At 51.9% G+C, this 21,574-nt stretch overlaps 6 protein-coding genes across 6 annotated transcripts; 3 read left to right on the forward strand and 3 right to left on the reverse strand.

Annotated features, from left to right (window-relative positions):
- Window positions 1-98: 98 nt before the first annotated feature.
- On the forward strand, window positions 99-2,125 carry HO133_007070 (uncharacterized protein; the record flags this gene model as incomplete). Its single annotated transcript, XM_037297965.1, has 8 exons — window positions 99-187; window positions 444-495; window positions 565-596; window positions 658-869; window positions 928-1,211; window positions 1,269-1,568; window positions 1,625-1,840; window positions 1,910-2,125. The coding sequence occupies 8 exons, from the start codon at window positions 99-101 to the stop codon at window positions 2,123-2,125; spliced, it is 1,401 nt and encodes a 466-aa protein (XP_037156600.1).
- Window positions 2,126-4,439: 2,314 nt separating this feature from the next.
- On the reverse strand, window positions 4,440-6,036 carry HO133_007071 (uncharacterized protein; the record flags this gene model as incomplete). The annotated part of the gene is made up of 2 exons (XM_037297966.1): window positions 4,440-5,164; window positions 5,226-6,036. 2 exons carry the CDS (start codon window positions 6,034-6,036, stop codon window positions 4,440-4,442), a joined length of 1,536 nt encoding a protein of 511 aa, XP_037156601.1.
- Window positions 6,037-6,835: 799 nt separating this feature from the next.
- Window positions 6,836-8,080, forward strand: HO133_007072 (uncharacterized protein; the record flags this gene model as incomplete). The annotated part of the gene is made up of 1 exon (XM_037297967.1): window positions 6,836-8,080. One exon carries the CDS (start codon window positions 6,836-6,838, stop codon window positions 8,078-8,080), a length of 1,245 nt encoding a protein of 414 aa, XP_037156602.1.
- A 1,040-nt stretch (window positions 8,081-9,120) lies between these two features.
- On the reverse strand, window positions 9,121-17,662 carry HO133_007073 (uncharacterized protein; the record flags this gene model as incomplete). Its single annotated transcript, XM_037297968.1, has 11 exons — window positions 9,121-9,675; window positions 9,728-13,564; window positions 13,616-13,812; window positions 13,904-14,227; window positions 14,292-14,554; window positions 16,175-16,237; window positions 16,291-16,997; window positions 17,050-17,154; window positions 17,205-17,341; window positions 17,395-17,449; window positions 17,513-17,662. The coding sequence occupies 11 exons, from the start codon at window positions 17,660-17,662 to the stop codon at window positions 9,121-9,123; spliced, it is 6,393 nt and encodes a 2,130-aa protein (XP_037156603.1).
- Window positions 17,663-19,413: 1,751 nt separating this feature from the next.
- Window positions 19,414-19,914, forward strand: HO133_007074 (uncharacterized protein; the record flags this gene model as incomplete). The annotated part of the gene is made up of 3 exons (XM_037297969.1): window positions 19,414-19,531; window positions 19,636-19,684; window positions 19,776-19,914. The coding sequence occupies 3 exons, from the start codon at window positions 19,414-19,416 to the stop codon at window positions 19,912-19,914; spliced, it is 306 nt and encodes a 101-aa protein (XP_037156604.1).
- A 371-nt stretch (window positions 19,915-20,285) lies between these two features.
- On the reverse strand, window positions 20,286-21,574 carry HO133_007075 (uncharacterized protein; the record flags this gene model as incomplete). The annotated part of the gene is made up of 2 exons (XM_037297970.1): window positions 20,286-21,411; window positions 21,468-21,574. 2 exons carry the CDS (start codon window positions 21,572-21,574, stop codon window positions 20,286-20,288), a joined length of 1,233 nt encoding a protein of 410 aa, XP_037156605.1.

Below are 21,574 nucleotides of genomic sequence, written 5' to 3' on the forward strand. Positions count from 1 at the left end.
GCAGTGCATGGGGACCTTAACCAGCATTTCTTCAATATAGGTCCGGGAGGGTTATGTAATTATCCTGAAGCAATAGAAACTTGATTGATATTGCTCAAATGAGGCTCAAGGTCGAAGATCGAGAGATCTTTTCTCCCGACGAACGGCAGTCGAATGTCGAGGTTTGGCTCGGCCGTGCGCCACATACGTATGCAGACCTTGTCCCGCCCGTGCTTTCTGTCTTCTCAATCACCTACACAGTTGCGATACTGACCGAGGGGAACTTGATACACCACTGCTAAAACTTCTCCTTCTCTTCCTCTATGCAAGCTGCCCCCTAAATGACTATGCTTGGCCCCGATCGCCGCCCCGTTTGGATTGCGGCTTTTTCATAAATTCCAGTCCTGTTGGGTCTCTACTATTAAACCACAATGCTTTCCAGCTCTGATCCTCTCGCTTATTAGTTACCTTGGTCATGACGAAGAAAACATCACCGCCTTTAAAGAGATTCTAGCGGTGAGTCCACTTTGGCGCCGACCTCTGAACAAGTCAGGAAAGATCGATCAGTGACTGACCTTCGCTCAGAATATCAGAGACGCAGACGTCGATGTTTTCATGTGCGATCCCTTCGCATCTAAGTCGCACAGATCGATGTGCCTGACCAACCTTGAACTACAGATTCCTACGGCAAGAATATTCTTGGGGTCGTCTCCTGATCACGGAAGACACCTTCGGCAAAATCCTCGATAGTTGCAATGCTTTTCCAGAATTCAACGATCATGTTTCCTCTTTTGCTTTCAAGACCTCGGACTGCGATGAGCATTTTGCTACCTGCGACAGAAGAGTCCACGTTTCGGCGCAGGCCGGTCAAGAAGATCACAATTGTTATGGTATCTACCTTGCCTGATACTTTACATAGTATCAACAAGCTTACCTTGGTGATCTCAGAATTATGCTATCTACTTCGATACCCAGCAAGGCATGGGAGAAAGAGCGGCTATCCGTTCTCGCTCCGCCAGACGGCCGTCTATCAACGCTTTGACGATGTCAGAAAAACGTCCAAATGGATCTTCGTGCAGGCACCTGACGATTTTTCCGATGAACTTCGGACCTCACTCTCTTCGGGAAACCAGGAAAGATCTCCTAAGGATATTCACCGATGTGCTTTTGCCTTAGCCGAACAAGAATGGCGTGACTATATCTGCTATCTCGATGCCGAATTGAGGGTCTTGGTTCGTTTGCGGCCCTGGGAACCAATGATTGTCCTTTGCAAACTAATCTGACTTTAGGAGGAAAAGGCACTGTTTGTCGATGTCGACGTGTACAGCGAATGCGATTACTTGGTTGCCTTCGCCGATAGTCAAAAGCTCCAGCGGCTTCGTCGAAGGCTTGTCAAATGCAAAGAGGTACTAGACTGCTGCCTCGAAATAGCCCTCAGATGTCAGACGCACTGGCAGGATCTGTGCTCTCGGGGCATGCTGGAGTCCGGGGAAGATAACGCCGAGCTTGGATCGTACATCTCTCGAATCAAAACCCACAAGCGAGGCATCGAGGCCATACAAGAGCATACGGAAGGAATTGCTACTCTGGTGCGGCCATCACCGTTCCATTCCATAGCTATGAGTCTAATACTTTGCTTGTGTAGCTATCTCAGATCCTAAATTATAGGAATGAGAATATGATAGTCAAAAGCAACGAAGCCCTGAACAAAAACAGCGACGCCATGCGCGAGATAGCCATTGCCGCCAAAGCGGACAACGAGCTCATTTCCGTTCTGATCGGCAAGTCGCAAAACGATTCGCACACGGTCAAGGTACTTACCTATATTGCACTTATCTACCTACCAGCCAGCTTGGTCGCTGTAAGTTTGACTCCTAGAATGCGATCTTGACTACCATGTTCCACAGAGCTGAACGATTGGTCCTTTTAGGAGATATTCAATTCTAATCTCATACAAACAACGAACGGCGAACCAGAAGCTGTCGGCACTCACCTGGTCCTGTCACGATCGTTCTGGCTCTATCCGTCCATCACGCTCGGCCTGATGGTGTTGACTTTCGTGCCCATCTTTGGGTTGCTGTTCAATGATAGGAGGCTACGTCGGTTGCCTTTGAAATTACTTGGCAACAACAAGGAAAGGGACTAGTTGTAGATATGGGAACAGCATAGCTTATCGAACACGCTGACTTGTTGATCGCGTACTCATACCTTGCCCTTGACAGAGGGGCGAAGCAATTTTGCGGCTGCTCCTATCGACTCAACCTACATTGAACGGAGACAAGACAATTGGATTTTCTGGCGTCTTTCAAGAGCATTTTACTTTCAGAATATGCGTCACGTTTCACGAATCTTCTCTAGGAGAGAATGCTGACTCCAAAGCCTCGAAGTGGACTCGTCGTTTCGAGTCCCTGCAACCCAGCGACGACATCGAAAGCCTGGAAAAAGCACCGACGCTCTCTGAGCCGCCAGAAGCCAAATTCCGGCCACGGTTTCACGTCTAATTAGTTGACCATGATCAGTGGTCCCACAGTCCCCACGGGATGACCAGCTTGATGGTAGCCTCACGTTTTGAAATTGTGCGCTTGGCCTATCCACTTCTTGATCGTGATCCAACTCTGGTGCTTTCAAGTGATGAATACCGTATGCACGATCTCCGCTATGGTGGGCTGCACGCAACGGGCATGCGTATATCATCCTATTACCATTAGAGAAAATGGATCTGTCCATTGATAGTTGTCGTCGTGCCATACAAACAGCATTCCCAGTCGCGGTTCTCAGCGGACATGGACCAGTGGCTTCTGTCCTCCTACGTACAGGGCTAGAAATGATGTCCACCCTCTACAATGGATGGACAGCGCTAGAATGGGCGATTGCGAAAGAAACACTATGATGTGGTGAAAACTTTGCTGACGAGAGAAAAGAAATCGGAGACAAGTATGAAAAGGATAGAAGCGGGTCTCTCTCTAGCGGCCGCAAGGGGGTATGATATTATACTGCAGCTTCTCCTGGAATACAACCCAAACCTGAAGCGAGGAACGAGAACGACGAAACACCTCTCTTCCGAGCTGTTGACTGTGATCATTATGAAATTGTTACTTTACTTCAAAGGGAAGGAGCCAATGTGAACGCAATCACGAAAAATGGCTGGACCGAGCTTTTTCCTGGCAAGGGAGAGCCAGTATTGCACCAGGCATTTCAGGGCTCGATCATGACTGCCACGCTGTTGCACTACGGAGCTGATCTTAAGGCGAAAGATGCATACGGGCAGACAGCCCTCTACCCCACTATACAGAAGGACAGAAGAACACCGTGGAGACCCTCTCGATAAGAGGAGCCAACCTAAGCTCAAAGACACTGACGAGATACACACCGTGGTCTCTCGAGGCGCATAATGAAGACCGCAAAAGACACCCACAGGCTGATCAAGTCCCGGTACCCCACCCACGAAATCCTCGCCTCCGACTCGCACGCGCGGCCGCTCTCAAACGCTGAGCTCAGGGGAACATCGTCGAAAGCCATTCTTGGCGCATCGTCCCGCAGCAATCTCTCACAGATCCTCGAGATGGACGGTGGAGATTCCTACCGACCGCGATGTCTCACGCAGTATGTGTCGGTCAGCATTTGAGAGGGAGTTTTTCAACACCGGTTATAGGAGACATATCATAGCACCCGTGAGTCGCACTCCGTCTCGGACGTACAACCCTACCCATGGGCTGAGAAGGCCTGCGGGGACCTGGAAGAAGCCATCACGTCCACAAACGCCCGCAATGCATTTCTTTCCCGTCCATCCATCCATCCATCCCATCCCCCCTCCCTTCCCTCCCTCCTCCCCAGTCCCCCCAACAAACACGATCGCCTCCCCCTCCCCCCCGCCCCCACCGGCCGAGAGAAAAAATGCCCCCGCAAAACCTCACCTCACTCGCCAGCCAACCTCACCCCCACTCGCCGGCCCACCTCACCCTCAAAAAGCCAACCCCACCAGCCGACCAAACCCGCGATCCCAAAAATCCGCACAAACGCCCGACCGGCTCCCTCTGCACCAGTGCCGCAAAGCCACAATGCACAGCCGGCAGGCTTACGGAGCCGAAGAAGCTTTATAATAGTAGCATCCGCCAAAACGCTGTCCCCCGAGAAGGGCGTCGGTTGTTAGGTGGTGGGGCGCGGGGTGGCGTGCCGAGGAGGGAAGGGAAGGGAGCGGAGCGTGAGGACTGCTATTATATAGTATAGGGTACATCTGAGTGCTAGGAGGATGATGATGATGATGATGAGGATGATGAGACTAGACTCGTCGGTTCGAAGGATCCCCTGTCATTCGGGATTGGTAAGTGACGATTGTGTCGGAATGGGAGGTGGAGAAAGCGCAGAGATTTGATTGAGTCCGACCGTTGTGGGTCAGGGGGTGATGTTGGGGATATCGGATGCTGGTTGCTAAGAATGACTTCTGGCCGTGTTTATTATTGTCATCGAAACGCAGACTCGTGCGTTTGTAATTTATAAATAACCCCGACGATGCCCGCAAAAGCCACGGCTATGAGCAGCGAGCCCAACGACGTCTCCAGCATAGTGATACACCGCGTGCTGTAAGCCGCCCGTATCACCGCCCCGATCGTGAACAAACACCCCGCCAAAATCGGGATACTCAGCGCCACATCGGCCAGCTCGGTAGCCAAGACCCTCCTCCCCTTCACCATCGCCTCAATCTCCTCATCCAACCGCTTCGCCATCTTCGTCTCCGAAAACTCTTCCCTGACCCTCCTTTTCCCGTTCACGCCCATCTGCCGCAACTGCTCTTCCGACATCTCGCCCAAAACCTTCTTCATGATATCCGTCCACTGCTCCACCTTGTCCACATCGCGCAACCACCCCGTTTCCGGATCCAGAACCGTCTCCAACGGCCCACCGCTGTTTGCCGCCAGGACCGGAACGCCCGCCAGCATTGCTTCCAGAGGCACGATGCCGAAGTGCTCGTTTGAAGGGGTGTAAATGAGGAGACGAGCGGAGTTTAGGAGGGAGGATTTTAAAGAGGAAGGGACGGAGAGGAGGAAGAGGATGGAGATGGAGGGAGGGATGGAGAGGGCGGAGACGAGGGTTTTGGTGGTGGCGTGGGTGAGGGAGAGGGAGGTGGCGAGGGTTTCGAGGGAGTGGTGGTAGAGGACGTTTTCGCGAACTTGGGGATCGTAGCCTCCTGGTATAGATTGAGATACAGTCACGCAAAGGGGAGGAATCATATGAGATGTTGGACATACCTGCAATGACCAATCTTACACCTTCTCGATCCTGTGGTTCCAGGCCGGCGAATGCTTTGATTGCGAGACCGACATCTTTCTTTCGCTCGAATCGATTGATACTTAACAGCACCTTCTTGTCTTTCCATAGCGGCTTGCTGTCTCCTTCGACCTTTTCATTTCCTTTGGTATCAACGCAAGGGTAGATAACCCCAACGCCTCTCTCACCACCCAAACCCTCCCATATACTTTCCACCACTCCTTTTGTAAAGCCACTATTGACTATCACCCTGTCAGCCCCTCTTATCCCCCAGCCTTCCCACCAATCGAATCCTATCCGCCATATCCTTGTATACCAGGTCTTCCTCCCCTGCACCAGCAGCAAATCCGGAAAATGGCAATAGAACAAAATCTTCTGATCCTCCCAGAACCATCGCAGGAAGGGTATGCCCGCCGACAACTGATCTATAAAAAACGCCGTTGGGTTCAGCTTGGTCAGTTCGCCGCTCCAGGTGATGGCCACTAATAGATGAATTTGTCTTAGAATAGAACATAGGATTTTGAAGCGACCAAGGATTGTAGCAGGGATGAGCCAGTCTCCACGCACGCGAACGTCGAGCGTGCCATCTCGAGCTTCGTCAAAGCAGTGATTGGGGTCTCGGTAGGATGTAAAGATAGTGATCTTGTGACCTAGCTTTTGGAGACCGGTTGCTGCATCGATGACGAGGCGTTCGGCACCACCAATACCGAGGTCGGGGTGGAAGAAGACGATGTTGTTTGCTTTGTTGGGTGGAATTTTCGGGTCTTGTTGCTTCTTTGCCTTGCGTTCCATTGGATGTATGTGGGTGATATGCCAAGTGTGAAATTGCTTTCACCTTTTTTGCTTCGTCTTGCAATCGACGTTAGAGTTTCAATACTCGTTATCTTAGTACATTAGCAACTAGCAAGCATCCGAGGTAATCTTACTTAGTACCGTAGGTAAAGTAAAGTAGGTTCCCGGACGATGACGTGCCAAGGCGGGGGCTAAGATTGAAACTTGATTGGTAACCGAGCAGTTTCCCCTGCATGAAATCTGGGAATAATTTCCAAGATGCAGGCACCGGTGGCGCTAAGAACAAAAGGACAGGGCGTTTTGAAACAATAAGGGGATTTGCACTCCTGTGCATCCTTTCACAATTCTCAGCTGCAGTCACCTGCAATTCTATGGCGGCAAGGTTGTTTGAAGGCCCCACTCCTTCTTTTATCTTTTTATCTTTTATCTTTCTCTTTCTTTCTCTCTCTCTCAAACCTCTCCTTCATTTCTTCATATTTAACCCCAATTCTTTCCAAGACTCTTCAGTCTTTCACTCACGGTCCTTACCAAAATTTGCTCTTTTCAGTTGATACCACTCGCTGGTCGAAACAAATACACTCCTTTGTTCCATAAACTCGGCTCCTGCATCTCGCTACTCTTCGAGTACCTATCATAACATCTCTTCATCCGATTCAATAAGGGCTACCATACAATGTATCCATCAGCATTGGCAGCCGTCTACGCCGTCCTCCTCACCACCCTCGCAACCTCAATATCATGTCTCCATCACACTCACACTCACGCCCACACCCACCTGTCCAAGCGAGCGACCACCCCCATGGTCTTCGCCCACTACATGATTCAATTCGCACCCCCAGGTCTGAACGGAAACCCAAATCCAGACTATAGCACAGACATCAACATGGCCAAGGCCGCCGGCTTCGACGCCTTCGCCGTTGACTACACAGACAATGCTGCCCTTTTCGCCACCAACCTCGACATCCTCTACCACACCGCCTCAACTCTAGGCTTCAAGCTCTTCCTCACAATCGACACCACCACCATGTACGACGTAGCCCAGGTCGTCAACATCACAAGCTTCTACGCCAACAGTCCTGCCCAGCTCAAAGACGGAGCCGGCAACATCTTCCTCAGCTCCTTCGAAGTCAACCCCCCAGGTTGGAACTGGCAAACCGACGTCATCGACCAGTTAAACATACAAAACATTGGCGTCAACTTCCTCCCCGGCTCCCTCGGTCAGGACGGCGCATACGAGGCCTCGCTCCCCGACCGTGGCACAGGCCTCTTCACCTGGATCCATCCTGCCCTCTCCGCCTCTGAAGAAGCTGCCGTCGACCAAACCTTCGCCGACGCGCGCGACTCCAGCGGCAAGCCCTGGATGGCAGGCGTAGCCCCATGGTTCTTCAAGCGTCTCGCCAGTGACACCAATTGGCTGAACGCGCAAGACTCCAACATCTACATCGACCGCTGGGTAGAGCTGTTGAAGCTAAAGCCCGACTACATCGAAGTCATCTCTTGGAATGACTTTGGCGAATCTCACTACATCGGCCCCGCGGACAGTACCCCCGAGGCTGAACTCATGCTGCCGAGCAAAGCCGACTATTACGGCAACCTCGACCACAGCGCTTTCCTCAAGATGTCCACCTTCTTCATCAACACATACAAAGCCGGCGAGACCAACGTAACCGTCACAGCAGACGAAGAAGACGTCTTCTTCTTCTACCGTCCCCAGCCCGTCAACAACATCCCCACCAATGACACCTATCTAGACAACGCCTGGCCTTTACCCGAGAACGCCTCGAGTATTGCGGACAACGTCTACGTCGTGCCATTCCTCTCCGAGCCAGCGACCATTTATCTCAGCTCCGGCGGGTATAGCACGTCCATGGACGCGCCGTCATTCCTTAGCAAGAGTGCGATCACGTTCAATTCTCCCGCCATGATGGGCCAGCAGATTTTGACCGCCAGTCGGCCCATCAACGGCCAGACGCTTAACAAGACGGGTACCGTGGATATCACGAGCGGCGGGTCGAGGTACCAAGGGAACGTGGTTGCTATCTAGGGGGTGACTAATCAGTCTTTGGGCAATGTATTTGTGAGAACTGGGAGAGGGAGAGAAGAAGGATTTTTCATCTGGCTATGTATGACTCGTGCTTGCAGGAGGGATTCGTGAGATTATTATGGAGGGCAGAGCCTATTTCGCTTCGATACTTCTTGCTTCTAATGTCCACCCTTGTCGGGACAGGTGTACATATTACGCTACAACCTTGCTGAGAGAGTGAGGAATCAAGTCACAAGCTGACTCTCCGTCTTGCACATCCACATTTGTCAACATCCACTCTTCTACAAAATGATTGACAGACTGATTGATTGATCGATCCGCCCCATCCACATCTACCATCCATCCCACCTCCACAAAGCCCCCTCTCTAATCGCCAACTATCACCAGCCGAATCATCCATCCTCAGCCCGTCAGACCCATCAAAACGAGTCGAGCGACCCCCGAGCAGAAGAAGAACAATCCATCCATCCCATCCCACTCCTCATCCATCCCTCAAGCAACCGCATCGACCCATTCATTCATCCCCATGAAGCGACGCAGCCAAAAACGCCACCGGTTTAACTCTCTAAGTAGACTGCAAGAAAGCGAGACGAGCCAAGCTTCAGACATCAGAGGTCGGAAGCACCGACCGACCAAGCAAGCAAGCAAGCAAGCAAGCATACATCAGACGCCCGGAAAGGATAGAAATGTTGTGCCCACGGCCTTGAAGATGGATGGATAGATAGATAGATAGATAGATAGCCTCTCCGAACGAAAAAACGCCCGGCAAGAAGGGGAAAAAAATCTATGACCGACCGGCCTCGATATGCGCCATGGAGGGCGAGATGACTGAGAGTATAGGTACAAGGTAAACGGAAAGGGGGGGGGGTATATCTCCGAGCGCGTTGGTGAAAGTATGGACAGTAGAAGAAGAAGAAGAAAAAATAACGTCGGAACTTCGGAAAATCGTAACGGGCAATGCGAGGTTAGCGCGGATGGGACCCCGGGAGGTGGACAGCAAAAGATCTGTCTCCGTGCTGGATGAGGAGAGGAGGAGAGCTCTAGAAGCAATTGAACCCCCCTCCCTTCTTCTTCCTCTTTCCCTCCACGGCCCTCATTCTCTCCTCCAACTTCTCCCTCGCCCTCTCCGCCTCCTTCCTCTTGTCCCTCTCCTCCTCCACCGCCTGGACGCTATAGCGCGCCCCACTCCTCTCCTTCTTCAGGTCTTTGTTCTCATCCTCCAACGCCCACGTCTTCTTCTTCCAAGCTTCCATATCAAGCTTGCTCTTATTCGTTTGGAACTCGAGATCGACAAGGGCTTCTTCGAGGGTGGCCGTGAGTTGTTTTTCCGCAAAGAGATGCTTTTCCATTTGTTTGATATGGGCGTCTTTTTCTTCCAGGTGGACATTGTGTTGGGAGATTAGGTCGGCTGTCTGAGTGCTGGGCGAGTGGTGGGAGAAGGTGGCGGATGTGGGGGAAGTGACGGAGTTGGGTAGTGGGGGAAGCGGGATGGCCGGTGGGGGTGACGGAAGGGTGGCGACGGAGCCACTCTTGCGGATGTTGGAGTTTGAGAGGGAGCGTTCGAGCGTTTGCTGGTGGAGTTCCCGCATTTGTGTCTTTGCTAGAGTCAATAACGTGCAAAGGAGGATGGTTTGGAGACCGACATACCTGTAGCTGCTCGACTTGGATCTGGGAGGCTTCCAATTGCTTCTCGAGAATGCTGATCTGAGGTTGGTTGTTGGTCAACATAGACAGCCTACTGGTACTGGCTTGCTGTTGGTCGAAGGCGTTTTTGATCTGCTCTTCTAATTCATCGTTGATGATTTCCAATCTCTCGTTCTTGGATTTGAACGTTTCCAGCTCGGCGATGTTGGTTTCGTTCGACTTCCCGGCTGCTGCGATCTCAGATTTGAGAGTCTGGACCTCTTTCTGAAGCTGATTGCGCTGTCGGTCCATCTCATCACACTTTGCTTTTGACAGCCGAAGCTCGTCTGCAAGGTTGCTATTAGCCTTTTCTAGCTGAGTCCTCAAGTCGATAACTTCTGTCTCGAGCCGGGTAACTTGGGCCGTATATACACCCTGCATTTCTTGGAAATTACGGTCCAACTCTGCTTTTACTGCGGCATGCTCCCCGATGTTTGAGCGCAAACCATCCAATTCGCGTGAATGTGAGTCATGCAAAGATTTCAGACCATGCTTGTGAAACTCAACAGTGGACTGATGCTCTTCGACCTGCCGCTCGAGCATCGAAATATGTTGACGATGCGAGTCAAGTTCCTTTTCGTTGTCGCTTCTGAAGCGTGCTGCCGTGTCAACCTGCTCACGAGCTGTTGCTTGTAGTTCCTCGAGTCTCGCAATTCTATCCACGTGTAAATCAATGGTTGCCTTTTGCCCGTCAATCTCTTTGATCAAAGTGTTGATAATTTGGACATGGTCAGTTTTCTCATCTGCCGCATTAGCCGAGATAGATTCGGACTCCCGAGCCTTCTCCTCAGCTTGTTTACGCATCATCTCGACACTGGCCAAGGTGCTTTCCAGGTCGGTGATAGTGGATATCAGCCTCTTCTCGGAAGCTTGCATAGAGTCGACGGCTGTTCTGTGCTTCTGCTGCCACTGGGAGACCTCGTCCTGCAGTCTCGCGACGTCTTGCGTTGGCTGCATGTTGTGGCCAAGCTGCTTGTCATTCGACTCGATAGTCGTAGCTGGAGTCTCGGGGAAATATCCTGGCATAGCTGATTTGGCCGATTCGGCGTGTTCCAAGGACCTCGTTAGTGACTCGATTTCGCCGACCAACTCCTGCTCTCGATTCGAATGTCTTTCCTGCAGCATCCTCATCTGAGTATCGTTCTGCAACAACTGTTCGTGTAAGGTAGATACCACGGACATGTCGATGGGTGACGATGTCTTCATGCTAGTGCGCTCTCGTGTGAGGCCAGATATCATTGTCGCCTTTGCATCCATTTCCCTTTTCAGAGTTGCTAGCTCGGCTTCGAGAAGCTGTACCCGTTCTGACCGTTGATGGAGCTCATGCATTGCTGTATTAAGATTGATCTCAAAGCTCTGCATCGTATCAGGCTTGTCGTCAAGATTGTCAGCGGCGATGTTTCTGAGCGATGCGAACGAACGGTGAGCACGGTCTATCGTCATGACGTTTTGGCTGGATTTTCGCCTAATCACAGACGAGGTCGGCGATTGTGGGTTGTTCATCTTTGCTTTCTGAACTTCTGCCTTGAGTTCTTCAACGACGTCCAGCGTTTCGACATGTAGCTCTTGCAATTCGGAGTATCTGCCGTGCAAGGTTTTTAAGCCTTCATCTTTCTCAATGTGGGCCCTCTTCAATTCGTCCACTTCTTGCATCAAAGACTCTTCACGAGGTGAGATTCGGCTCCAACCCCCAGGAGTAATCTTCCTGAGGGGACTGCCGTCCGCTGACGGCTCCACGGAAGTGCTTGAATCCCCAGCTAAGGACAATTCCGATGACAGAGATCGCGAGGATGGTAGTTGTCCCCCATCTTTTAGCCCATTCACCCTCGCGTCTCCTAAAAAAGACGTTGGTCGTGTAGATATTGGGGATGCGACTGATTCTGCTGCAGCCGGGTGACGAGCTTCATCGACGGCATCTTGCATTTCTGCGAGTGTACGTAATGCTTCATCGTACTTTGCAGATATCATCTCGAAGTCGCTCACGGTTGACTCATGCTGAATCCGAAGATCGAAGAGCTCTTGGGTGACATCTTGGAGCTTGTCTGCTACGACGTTGGACCTGGCTTGCGCAAGACCTTGTTGCTCCGTATCTAAATGAGAAGCGGGACTGGCTCTTGCCGTGCTAACGGTCCGGGTTGCCTGAAATCCATTTGGTAGCTGCGAGCTTTGCTTCCCCAGTGAGAACCCAGTCTCCTCCTCCTCGTCTGATTCTGGGATTGCGATGTTTGCCGCTTCTTGAAGAGTGGACATTGCGGCTGACTTTGCCACGCCGTTGGTCAGAGGTTTGCTTGGAGCCTGATTTTCATTCGAGTTACCGTTAGTGTGAAGATGATCAAACTCGTACAGCAGGTTATCTAGCTTCCCAAGGCTCCTTTGGCGTTCAATGACATGTTCAAGTCGATCCAACTCACGCTGCTTGAGCTCCATGTCTTGGTCCGCCTCGGCGAGCCGCTCCTCCAAGGTAGCTATGTAATCCTCACATTGAGACTCGTTTTCACGGATCCGGGCAATTTCTTTACGCAATTCCATCACAAGTGCTGCAGACTTTTCGTCACCGGAGCTTTGACCGTCGAGCTTAGCCTCTAGGTTGTGCAGGTATTGCTCATTGTTAGCATCCCGCTCCATTAGCTTGTGCAGTCGAGTCTGAATTTGCTGGTTCACACTTTCAACATAGGCGCACTTGTTTTCTTTCTCGAGCAAGGTACTCTCCGTGGTGGCCAAGGAAGATCTGGTGTTCGAAAGCGACGTCTCCAAGCTTTGGATAGTCTTCTCATATTCAAGTACAACTTGCTCCACTGCTTCTGCGAATGAATTTGAGCGCTTCAGTCTCTCGACTGCGGAGTCTCCAATTGCTTCTGTGAGCGTCGGCGTCTCTCCAGATTCGTTGTCCCTTGCTTTGGTGATCTCCGAGATGAGCTTCGCATGTCGATGGCTGAGGGCAGTGTAATTCTCCTGGACATCGAGAAGATGGCTCTCGAGCTCTAACTCCCTCTCGTTCTGCCGCTCGACTCGCTCATGAGGCGCACTCATCCGACGGTCAGAATGACTGATTTGATCACGAAGGAATGAGACTTCTGCTCTGAGACGGTCAATAACAGCTTGTTTTTCGCTCTCGTCCGAGGTTTGCTGAATCTGGGGTTTGCTCTGGATGTTCCTGGCCCGTTGTGCGTAGTGCACGGTGTTTAAGGTTTCGCTCAAGTGGAATTCCGCTGGTGTCACGCAGGCGATCAAGTATGTAATTGCGTTACCACCAAGAGAATCCTGCAGTACTCGGGTAAGCTTGGAGTCGCGGTATGATATATGGGTGCCAGAGTGTCGGGTTGAAAGCTGAGAAATCACTTTTCCCAAACTTGCAAGACCTGCGTTAATGGAAATCCCTTCTCTTGCACGGTCTCCTGAAGCACCGGTGTTCTTCAATCTTTCACTCCCGGCCAGATCGACGAAATGTAGCTTGCTGTCAATCGTAACCCAGTCTTCCGCCCCTGTCATGGCTTCTACTGGCATGGAGAGCCTCTTGTCTTTTTTGGGGGTGTGCGCCTTGTTCTTTCGCTGAACAAGATTAATGCTAAACACTGCATGGGAGCGAGATGATTTGGCGTTGAGAGCGGTCGAGTCCGTCTGCCGAATCGAAGATCCCAGATTTAGAGCTGCCAGGAGATCTTCGATGGACTTTATGTTGACCTGACGGAGCCCGGTCAGGAGAATGCGACCTTTTACGTCCTCCCGGATAGCCACAGTCGTCCGTGCGGCCAGAGGTACGGATTCTGGTACTAGCAGGTCTCGCAATTGCTCGTTGTATATCTAAAAAGCCTCTGAGTAGTGCTAGATTCACCAGGAGTTGCGAAAACCAACCTCAACATATGTAGCTTTCATCTGCCAGTTCTTATCTTCGCTTGCCTGTGCCTGAGCCTTTGCCATTGCTGCTAGCCCCACGGTCGAGTGCATTGAATAGCGGGTAGGTGTGCGAAGACCAGAAGATCCGCTTCTTCGCAGTGTTGGTGGCCCTGCAAGCTTTTCGAACAGCGCGCTGGCGGCTCGGGGAATCACACCTAGCAAATCGTGCATTAGCGGAGCACCATTGAGGAAAGATTGGCCGAATCCGCATCTCCTGATGTTTGTCGCCACATTGGTATCACCTACCCATGAGTCGAGGATCACTCTGCTCAGCAGGGCCAGATGTCCCCATCGTGTATGACTTTCCGGAACCGGACTGTCCGTAGGCAAGGACAGACACGTTGTAACCCTGCACGAAGGCATCGACGCTTTCATTCACGTATTGCCAAACGCCCTCTTGATAGACATCCTCTCCGAATACCCTATCGAACAGGAAGAGTTTTTGCCCATGTGGTGACTCGATGGCTAGGCTGCTTGGTGAGGTGTCGTGAACCATGGATCTCTGGAAGCGCTGAGGGATGAGTTCGAAGCCTGGATCATTCGGTCGCAGCGGTGGACGGATTCGTACAGCTACGACAATACCAAGTCAGCACTGCTTGGTCTACCACTCCTACCGTCATCCATCGCTGCATACCGACTTTGACCGAGACGGCTGGTCTCCCCTCCTCGTCTGAATTTCTGCTGCCTCCACCCTGTTTGCTGCTGTAACTCATCCGGCTCTGGCTCCGGGCTGCCTGGAAGACTCCGCTCATTGGGCGTGCCGGAGAGGGCGAAGAAGGCGGTGAGCAGGCCATTCCTCCTGTGACGCCCGTTTGGGCGCGAAGGGCGACAGCAACTTGTTCAACAATATCGCAACCGGGTTGGTTTTGATGCAGCACAATCTCGCATGTTTGTGTGCTTTTGTCCGTGTGGGTGGGTTAGGAGGATGGAGATGATTGGTTTGCTGCAAATGCGGCCGATCCCGAGTCATCAAACAAAGGGTGCAGGTGTCGCGAAGTGGTGGAAGCTATGATTTGGAGTCCCTTTGTTCTTTTTCCGCGAGCAAATAGTGATACAGTGATATGGCGAAGTGAAGAAGATGGTAAAGGGTGAAGCAAGATGTTAGGTAGTAGTGACGATACTTGTTCGTTCCAAACTTTCACTTTTGCAAGCGGAGTGTTTTCTGGGAATTATTGGGGATAGGGGACCTAAGGGATCTAGGGGGGGACCCATTAACGGGATCACCTCCCCTTAGCGTCACCAGGCGTCACCAGCGTTACGGGGGTTTACTTTTAAGTAAAGTACCTTACCTTATGTACAGATGGTAAGTCCCTTAGACACTCTGGACGCCCCCTCGCCCACTACTTTAAACTCAACAAAGTGTTCTTCAGTACCCGGCTTTTGATCATGTATCATCTTTACAACATTGTAACATACAACATACAACATACAACATACAACATACGGACCATTTACGAAGCCTTAACACTTTTACCTACAGCACCTTTCTCAGTAATCTACTGCAACAGTGCAGAAATTCTTCTTTTTTGGCTATTCAGTCAATGGGGATGGCGACTGTCGGTACTGTGTCTCCGCACTGTGTCGTCCTATTTGCCGGAGAGATTTGGAATTCTAAACATTGACGCATCATGGCTTGCAGACGCTCGCGAAACTTTCCTTGAGACGACAAAACCGTTTTTTCCAACAGGCACATGAGAAACTCGTGGCGACAAGGAACATGTCGCACCATGTATGCACGGGAAGCATGGGAAGCATCATTACAAGTTTCAACCTTCACCTGTGGGCCGTGCAGCATGGCATGGCATGGCGTGGCCACCTGGGATCAGCCAAGCATTTCTTCAGGAAACAGGGGGTTCGCGTCTGCCATCTGTCTATCGGTCATCGCGCGCAATTGGCAGGAATTGAAGGTGTGCAGGAGGCCAGACTGCTCCACGCAAGATGCAATTGATCCGCAGTGTCGGAAAAGTCCTAAAACTATCGGGAACAGGACTCACTTTAAGCGTCGAAGCTTGGTTGGATAAAGAAGCTACCTACCTAGCTTGATTTCAAGGCAACCCGCGGCTCCTCCTATCCGTCCGGGCGGCGGCTTGAGGCTTGAAGTGACTTGAAGACACAATGCCAATTCCCCAACTCTTATTGGCTCATTGTCCTTTGCCACCACTTGATTACATCACTCAAGAATCCATCACTCGCCATGTGGGCCACGCATACGAAAGATCCCGATCCACCGAGCTCACGGCGGATTACGGGACACAATACATACATTACGTATTCTCGATGGCATCAGACTGGTAGAATTCGATGTTCTACCAGTCAAAAAAGTCGATCTTTCACAAAGATAGCAAGATTTGCAAGACTTGATCAGCAGTTACGAATCACAAATTGTTACTTATTATGTGGACCAAGAAGACATGTTCCTCCTACCCACTATCCAAGTCCCTTTTGCAAAAGCCACAGGACTCCATGATGAATAAGACATCAGCTTATAACATCTCTTGTCATCTATTAGGTTGGTACCTGCTTGGGGACATGTTTGGGCTCCTCCCTACACTTGGCGACTCGGCTGACAATTCAGATGTTCTATTAACATTTAGTCATTACTGCGTACCTTTCGAAGCCTGTCGGTAACATACTGTGTCTTCGTTGACCTCGACCCTCCCCAGAAGTTCAGTGGCTGTGCCTGCGGTTGCGGCGTTGGCGCTCTGCTGTCCTGGTAAGGCTCCTGTGAATGTTGTTCCATCTCCAGAGGCTTGGAGCTGATATACTCTTGCATGTGCTTCTCCGCAGGCGAGGGCAGCTCGGCCACTGGAGGCTGTGGAGTGGCCAGTGGATCTTGTGCTGCGTGCCTTGTGTATGGAGGGGTGTCATAAGCAGGTTCGTGGTAGTTGGGCGTTCCCGAATATGGTGTTGCTGGAGCAATTGGAAACGAAGTCATCTGGGGCGGCGGCGATCTGATGTCAGGCTGGTCTCCTGGCGGATTCTGTGCCCCGGGTGCCTGGTACTGATTCCGCCTCATGAATTGGAGCATGGTCTTTTGGCGTCCAAGAAGGAAGAATAGGGCTCCGATTAGGACCGCGACTGCGATCCCCCCAATTACAATACCCACAATGGCGCCAGTCGATAATTTGTGAGAAGACGCCTCGGGCGTGTGCGAGGCATAAGCGGTAGAAGACGTTGCCTGCGTAGATGCCGGCTGAGAGGTCGAACCATTCGCATTGATTTCCGGGTTGACATCACCCGAGGGCACCCCCGCTTCTGACGGGAAAGGTTCTCCAGGTGCTAGCATGTACTGCGCATTAGCCGCATCTTGCTTTTGCGTGGCCAGCGATACTGAGTCGTTCTGCTGATCGTCAACACACCCATATATCGAGGTTTGGGCGGAATCAGCCTACAGGATTGATAACCCCAACCATCTGATAGTTGATGCATGAACCAGGAGCTGCGCAATAAAGAAAGATGGGCTCAGTGTCGTTGATGGTCAGATTCCATGTTGGCGGCTGTTGACCGGATTTAGCAAGGCAATATGGCCACTCGGAGTATCACTGACGTTAGGAAGGATCTTATCAAGCGGGAAAAATCCCGACCAAAATCCGACTTTGTTCTCCCCGGTATCTTCATACGGTATGCAGGGCTGTTGGTACTCCGCGCGACCAACGGAGTGGTTTGGTGGGAAGAATTCGAATTCTGCGAATCTGGCATAAGCAGCAGCTACCACTCTTACTTTCAAACAGTCATACGAATCACGTCTCCCACATTGGCTATTAATGAGTCAGGGTCAAATTGGTTCAGCGCCTATAAGTGACAGCATTATCAGCGTTCTCCAAATTCACATTTGCAGACCCGGAGCATGCATACCTTTCCCACAGTCACAATGTGTGTTGCATACGAAGAGCCAGACGCTGTCAAAATACTCGGCGCCGCTGATGCCGGCGATGGCGTCGAGTCCTGGCCCAGAACCACGTTTGCAAGGGCAACAAGACACAAAGGAAGTACAACCGAAGCCATCCTGTTCTATACTGCCCCAACAAACGCTGGTAAGATGTGTAATGAGATACAAGTACGCGCCGAAGGGAAGCTTAAGATGTACGACAGATCACACAAATTCCCAGGAAATGAGAATGAAAGGCTCGAGGCGTTCTCTCTTCTTGCTGCGCCATTTCACTCAACCAGTTTCTTACAGCTGACCGCGGCTAGGCTACTTTGCATGCACGATCATGCGAGGTGCGTCGTGAGTTGGGTAAGATTATGCTAGTTCCGGAGAACATGCGGCAGATCATCGCTAGAGGTATGCATGGTTATAGCCTCACCAACGAACACACTTCTGTGAAGTACGCTCAAGGCTGAAACGGAGAGCGAGACCCTTCTGCTCATGAGCCAGTCCTATAAGTACAGCACTTCGGTGCATGTTGAGATGCATCGAAGGATATTATCTCAATTGCTTTCCTTGAGACAGTCCCAGATATCGATACTGCACACTGGGCACTGCTCGGTGTTACTCAGTAACAACCCTTAGAGGGAGTGTTCCTTGACGGAGTTCCAACGCTTGGCATAGATGCAGACGCATGTAATTGCCATGCAGAAATGCTCTTTCGGATAAACATCTTATCGGAAGAATCGGGGAAAGCGGCTTCTCTCGCTTCTTTTGCCAAGCACGGTTACCTTAGGTTTTCTTATAAATCTGGAGGCCAGCGTCGCTAAAGATAGGCGAACGTAAGTGGTAAGGCAATCAAGCACAATCCGCATGAATTTGTGTCATGCATGATGCCACCAATGCTATCGGCGTTGGGATTACGTGGGATTTTGGCACAAACGTTATCGAAGGTCCCCGGTTTGGGGAGGCTGAAAGATTTTAGAAGCACCAGAAATGTCTCCAGGATAATGGAGTGGGCGGAGTATTTGCAGAGTTACCTTTGCGAGTCTGATCAAGGGTCAAAAGAACTCATGGTGACTACTATTTCAAGTCGTCCTTGCTACAGGCGCTATACGCTGCTGCGTTTCTCGTGGTCTCATACCTGACTGGAGATTGGCGTCATTGCTTTCCAACATCATGCATACCAAGTCTTCGACTAAATATCAGACGAGGCGTTCTTGCTTTGACTCCACATGGCCTAAGACTATTAGAGATGGGCTATGAACAGTGCCCGGTGCTGTTGTTGTCGCTTCCACCAGATGCCAATTCACAGGGCCTCTAAGCATATAGATATCTCATTCTCGTCAGGTGTAGACATGCTCTGCAACCGCGACTATACCTCCCATTGCAGAAATTGAAGAAGTGGCTCTGATGCAGCAAAAAAGGGGACTGAAGCAACGTGAAGGAATGAAGCAAAAGCTACACCGCAACCGCCTATCTGATGATCTCCTTTGCTGTTACGGACATAGACCGGGAACAGCCACCAGTCCAGCCCAAGCTACAAGAGATTCTCCTGAACGTTTCACAGCCTGGTGGAAGCGACAATGTCCAATGTGGCATTCGTGTTTACATTGACGCCGTCTATATTGATTCCACTGCAATGACTACAGAAATCTTAGAGCTCGAACGAAGACATTCACGCCTCGCAAAATCGTTCCGTGCTTTACGTACTCGTATCGGACGCAAGGATGACAGATAACGGCTCCTTAGCGCCTTGGCACCCAGGGCCAGCGGCAGTACCTCGGTTCCGTCAGCACGGCTCCCCCAGATTCCAAGACGCGAAGAACATCATCCTCCCACCGTCCCCTCTTCTTCTTCTTCTTCTTCTTCTTCTTCGAACCCCAACATGGCCGCTTCCTCCTCGCCCTACGTGACGCTGATATCCAACGACGGCTTCGAGTTCATCGTCAGCCGCGACGCCGCCTGCGTCGCCGGGACCGTCAAGAAGATGTTGGATCCGCACAGTGCGTGCCCCGCCCCACACTCCGCTCTCCCCGCTCCACGGCCCGCCCACGCCCACTCCATCCCCGCGAGAGTGGCTATACTGACGGTGTCTATGTGAGCGCAGGTTCCTTCGCCGAGTCAATCTCGGGCCGGTGCACGCTGGGCACGATCAAGTACGTCCCCCCCTCTCCCGTCTCCGCTACTTGATCTTCTACGGTTTTCCCCTACGAGGGATCTCGCCCGGCTTACGCGTTTTTGGAACAGCGGCGTCGTGCTCGAAAAGGTCTGCGAGTATCTGTACTACAATCTGAAGCACAAGGACGAGAAGGACGTGCCGGACATGGAGATACCGCCGGAGTTGTGCTTGGAGCTGTTGATGGCGGCGGATTATTTGCATGTCTAGAGTCGAGATGGAAAGTCTTGGTCCCGTGATGGAGGGATGGTGAAGAGGGAGAGGCGGAAAGAGGTGGCATAGAGAGGTGACAGGACAGGAGATTTGGTAAAGGTCGAGAGGGTCGATTGATCATTGCATTATACCCAGGTCACGGAGTCAATGAATCACGAGCATGAAGCAGCTTTCTCCAGGGCCGAGCCGAGCGCCATCTGCTTCGTGACTACTACCCATCTGAGCATATGCGTTCGTCCCCTCCTTCCCCATGGGCCGAACGTCTATAGACGATGGTATATCAACTCTCCACTCTTCATTCAAACTCTTCTCTCTCTTCCCCAAGAAGTCTTCTGATGAACTGCGGAGCACAATTTCCCCACTCCTGCTCATTTTCCCTTGCCTCTGCCCCTCCCGCCTCCCCTTCCCCTTCCATGGAATCCTCCTCTCTTCCCACCACGCCCCCTGCCTCTAGTCTCATAAACCTTCTCCTTCCCAAACCCTGCATCCGCAATCCTCATATAGCTCACAACCCCCTGGTCTACAACGGCTAATAGCACATTCCGCCATCCATGCTTCACACGCCTATACGTCTGCCCCTCACTACCCGGTGGTGGGGGGTCGTAAGGCACACTCTGCAGCAAGTCGTCCAGCTGTTCCAGGACCGGGAAACTCTCCTCGCGAGCATTGATGACGGCGATCCGAAAGTCAGGAGGCGGAGGGGCAGACTTCTTGAACTCGGAAGTGGGTTTCCAGACGTAGAAGGCAGGACGGATGCGGGGGTGCGTAGGAGATGTCGGATGGCCCATCGAGGCTGAAGAGCGGAGGGATTCACGGTCTGTAGGCTCGGCCGGATCGTGGGCGGGTATGAGAGTCATGAGCCGGTAGATGGAATCGTAGCTGCGGTAGAAGCCCGGTGTGACGAGTGGTCCTGAAGGAGCTGCATCCGGGAGTGGCTTGTCGAAGAGGGCTTTGTAGAAGTGTGCAAACAGCCCCAGTGGCTTCGGCTTTTCCAACTCCCTCGGCGGGATAAAGTCTCCGTCGTAGTCTTCGGGATACCAAGCCGGTCCCCTCTGCACAACATATCCACTCCTCTTCAAACCCGCATAGACCGTGTACCGCTCCAACGTCAACCCCCGCTTCCCGAGTAGATACGCGTACGCCGCCTGCAAACTCAACGGCAGCCCCTCCAGCTCTTCACCCCGCCATCTCAAATCCAGACTCCCCCTCTCAACCAAGTACAGCGTCTCCTCCGGCAACAAGCTCAACCTGCCCCGCGAGTCCGCCTTCCCCATCGTCCTGAGATTCGGGCCTTTCGGTTGCTCGATGGTCGTCGAGTCATCGCTCGGATCGTAGAGGCCGACGATGAGGCTTTTCGGATTGTGGGTGCGGGAAACGGAGAGGGCGTCGTGCATGGCATTGCGGGAAGCGGCGAGGGTGTCGGTTTGGGAGAGGGTGCCGTGGTGTTCGAAGTCTTTCTCGCCGCGGCGGGGGAGGGTGGGGTGGTCTGTCGGTCTGGAGAGATGTGAGCTGGAGGTGGGGACAGTGGGGAGGTGCGGGAGGATTTTTACTGGGAGAGGGTGGATAGGAAGCGGAAGTCTTGCGTCTCGTCGGAGAGGTCTGTGTCTGTGGGGTCTGGGGTCGCTCTGATTGTAGAGTCTTCGTCGATGTCCGCCAT

This window comes from Letharia lupina, assembly GCF_014066315.1.
Source record: "Letharia lupina isolate WasteWater1 chromosome Unknown contig_3, whole genome shotgun sequence".
NCBI lineage: Eukaryota > Fungi > Ascomycota > Lecanoromycetes > Lecanorales > Parmeliaceae > Letharia > Letharia lupina.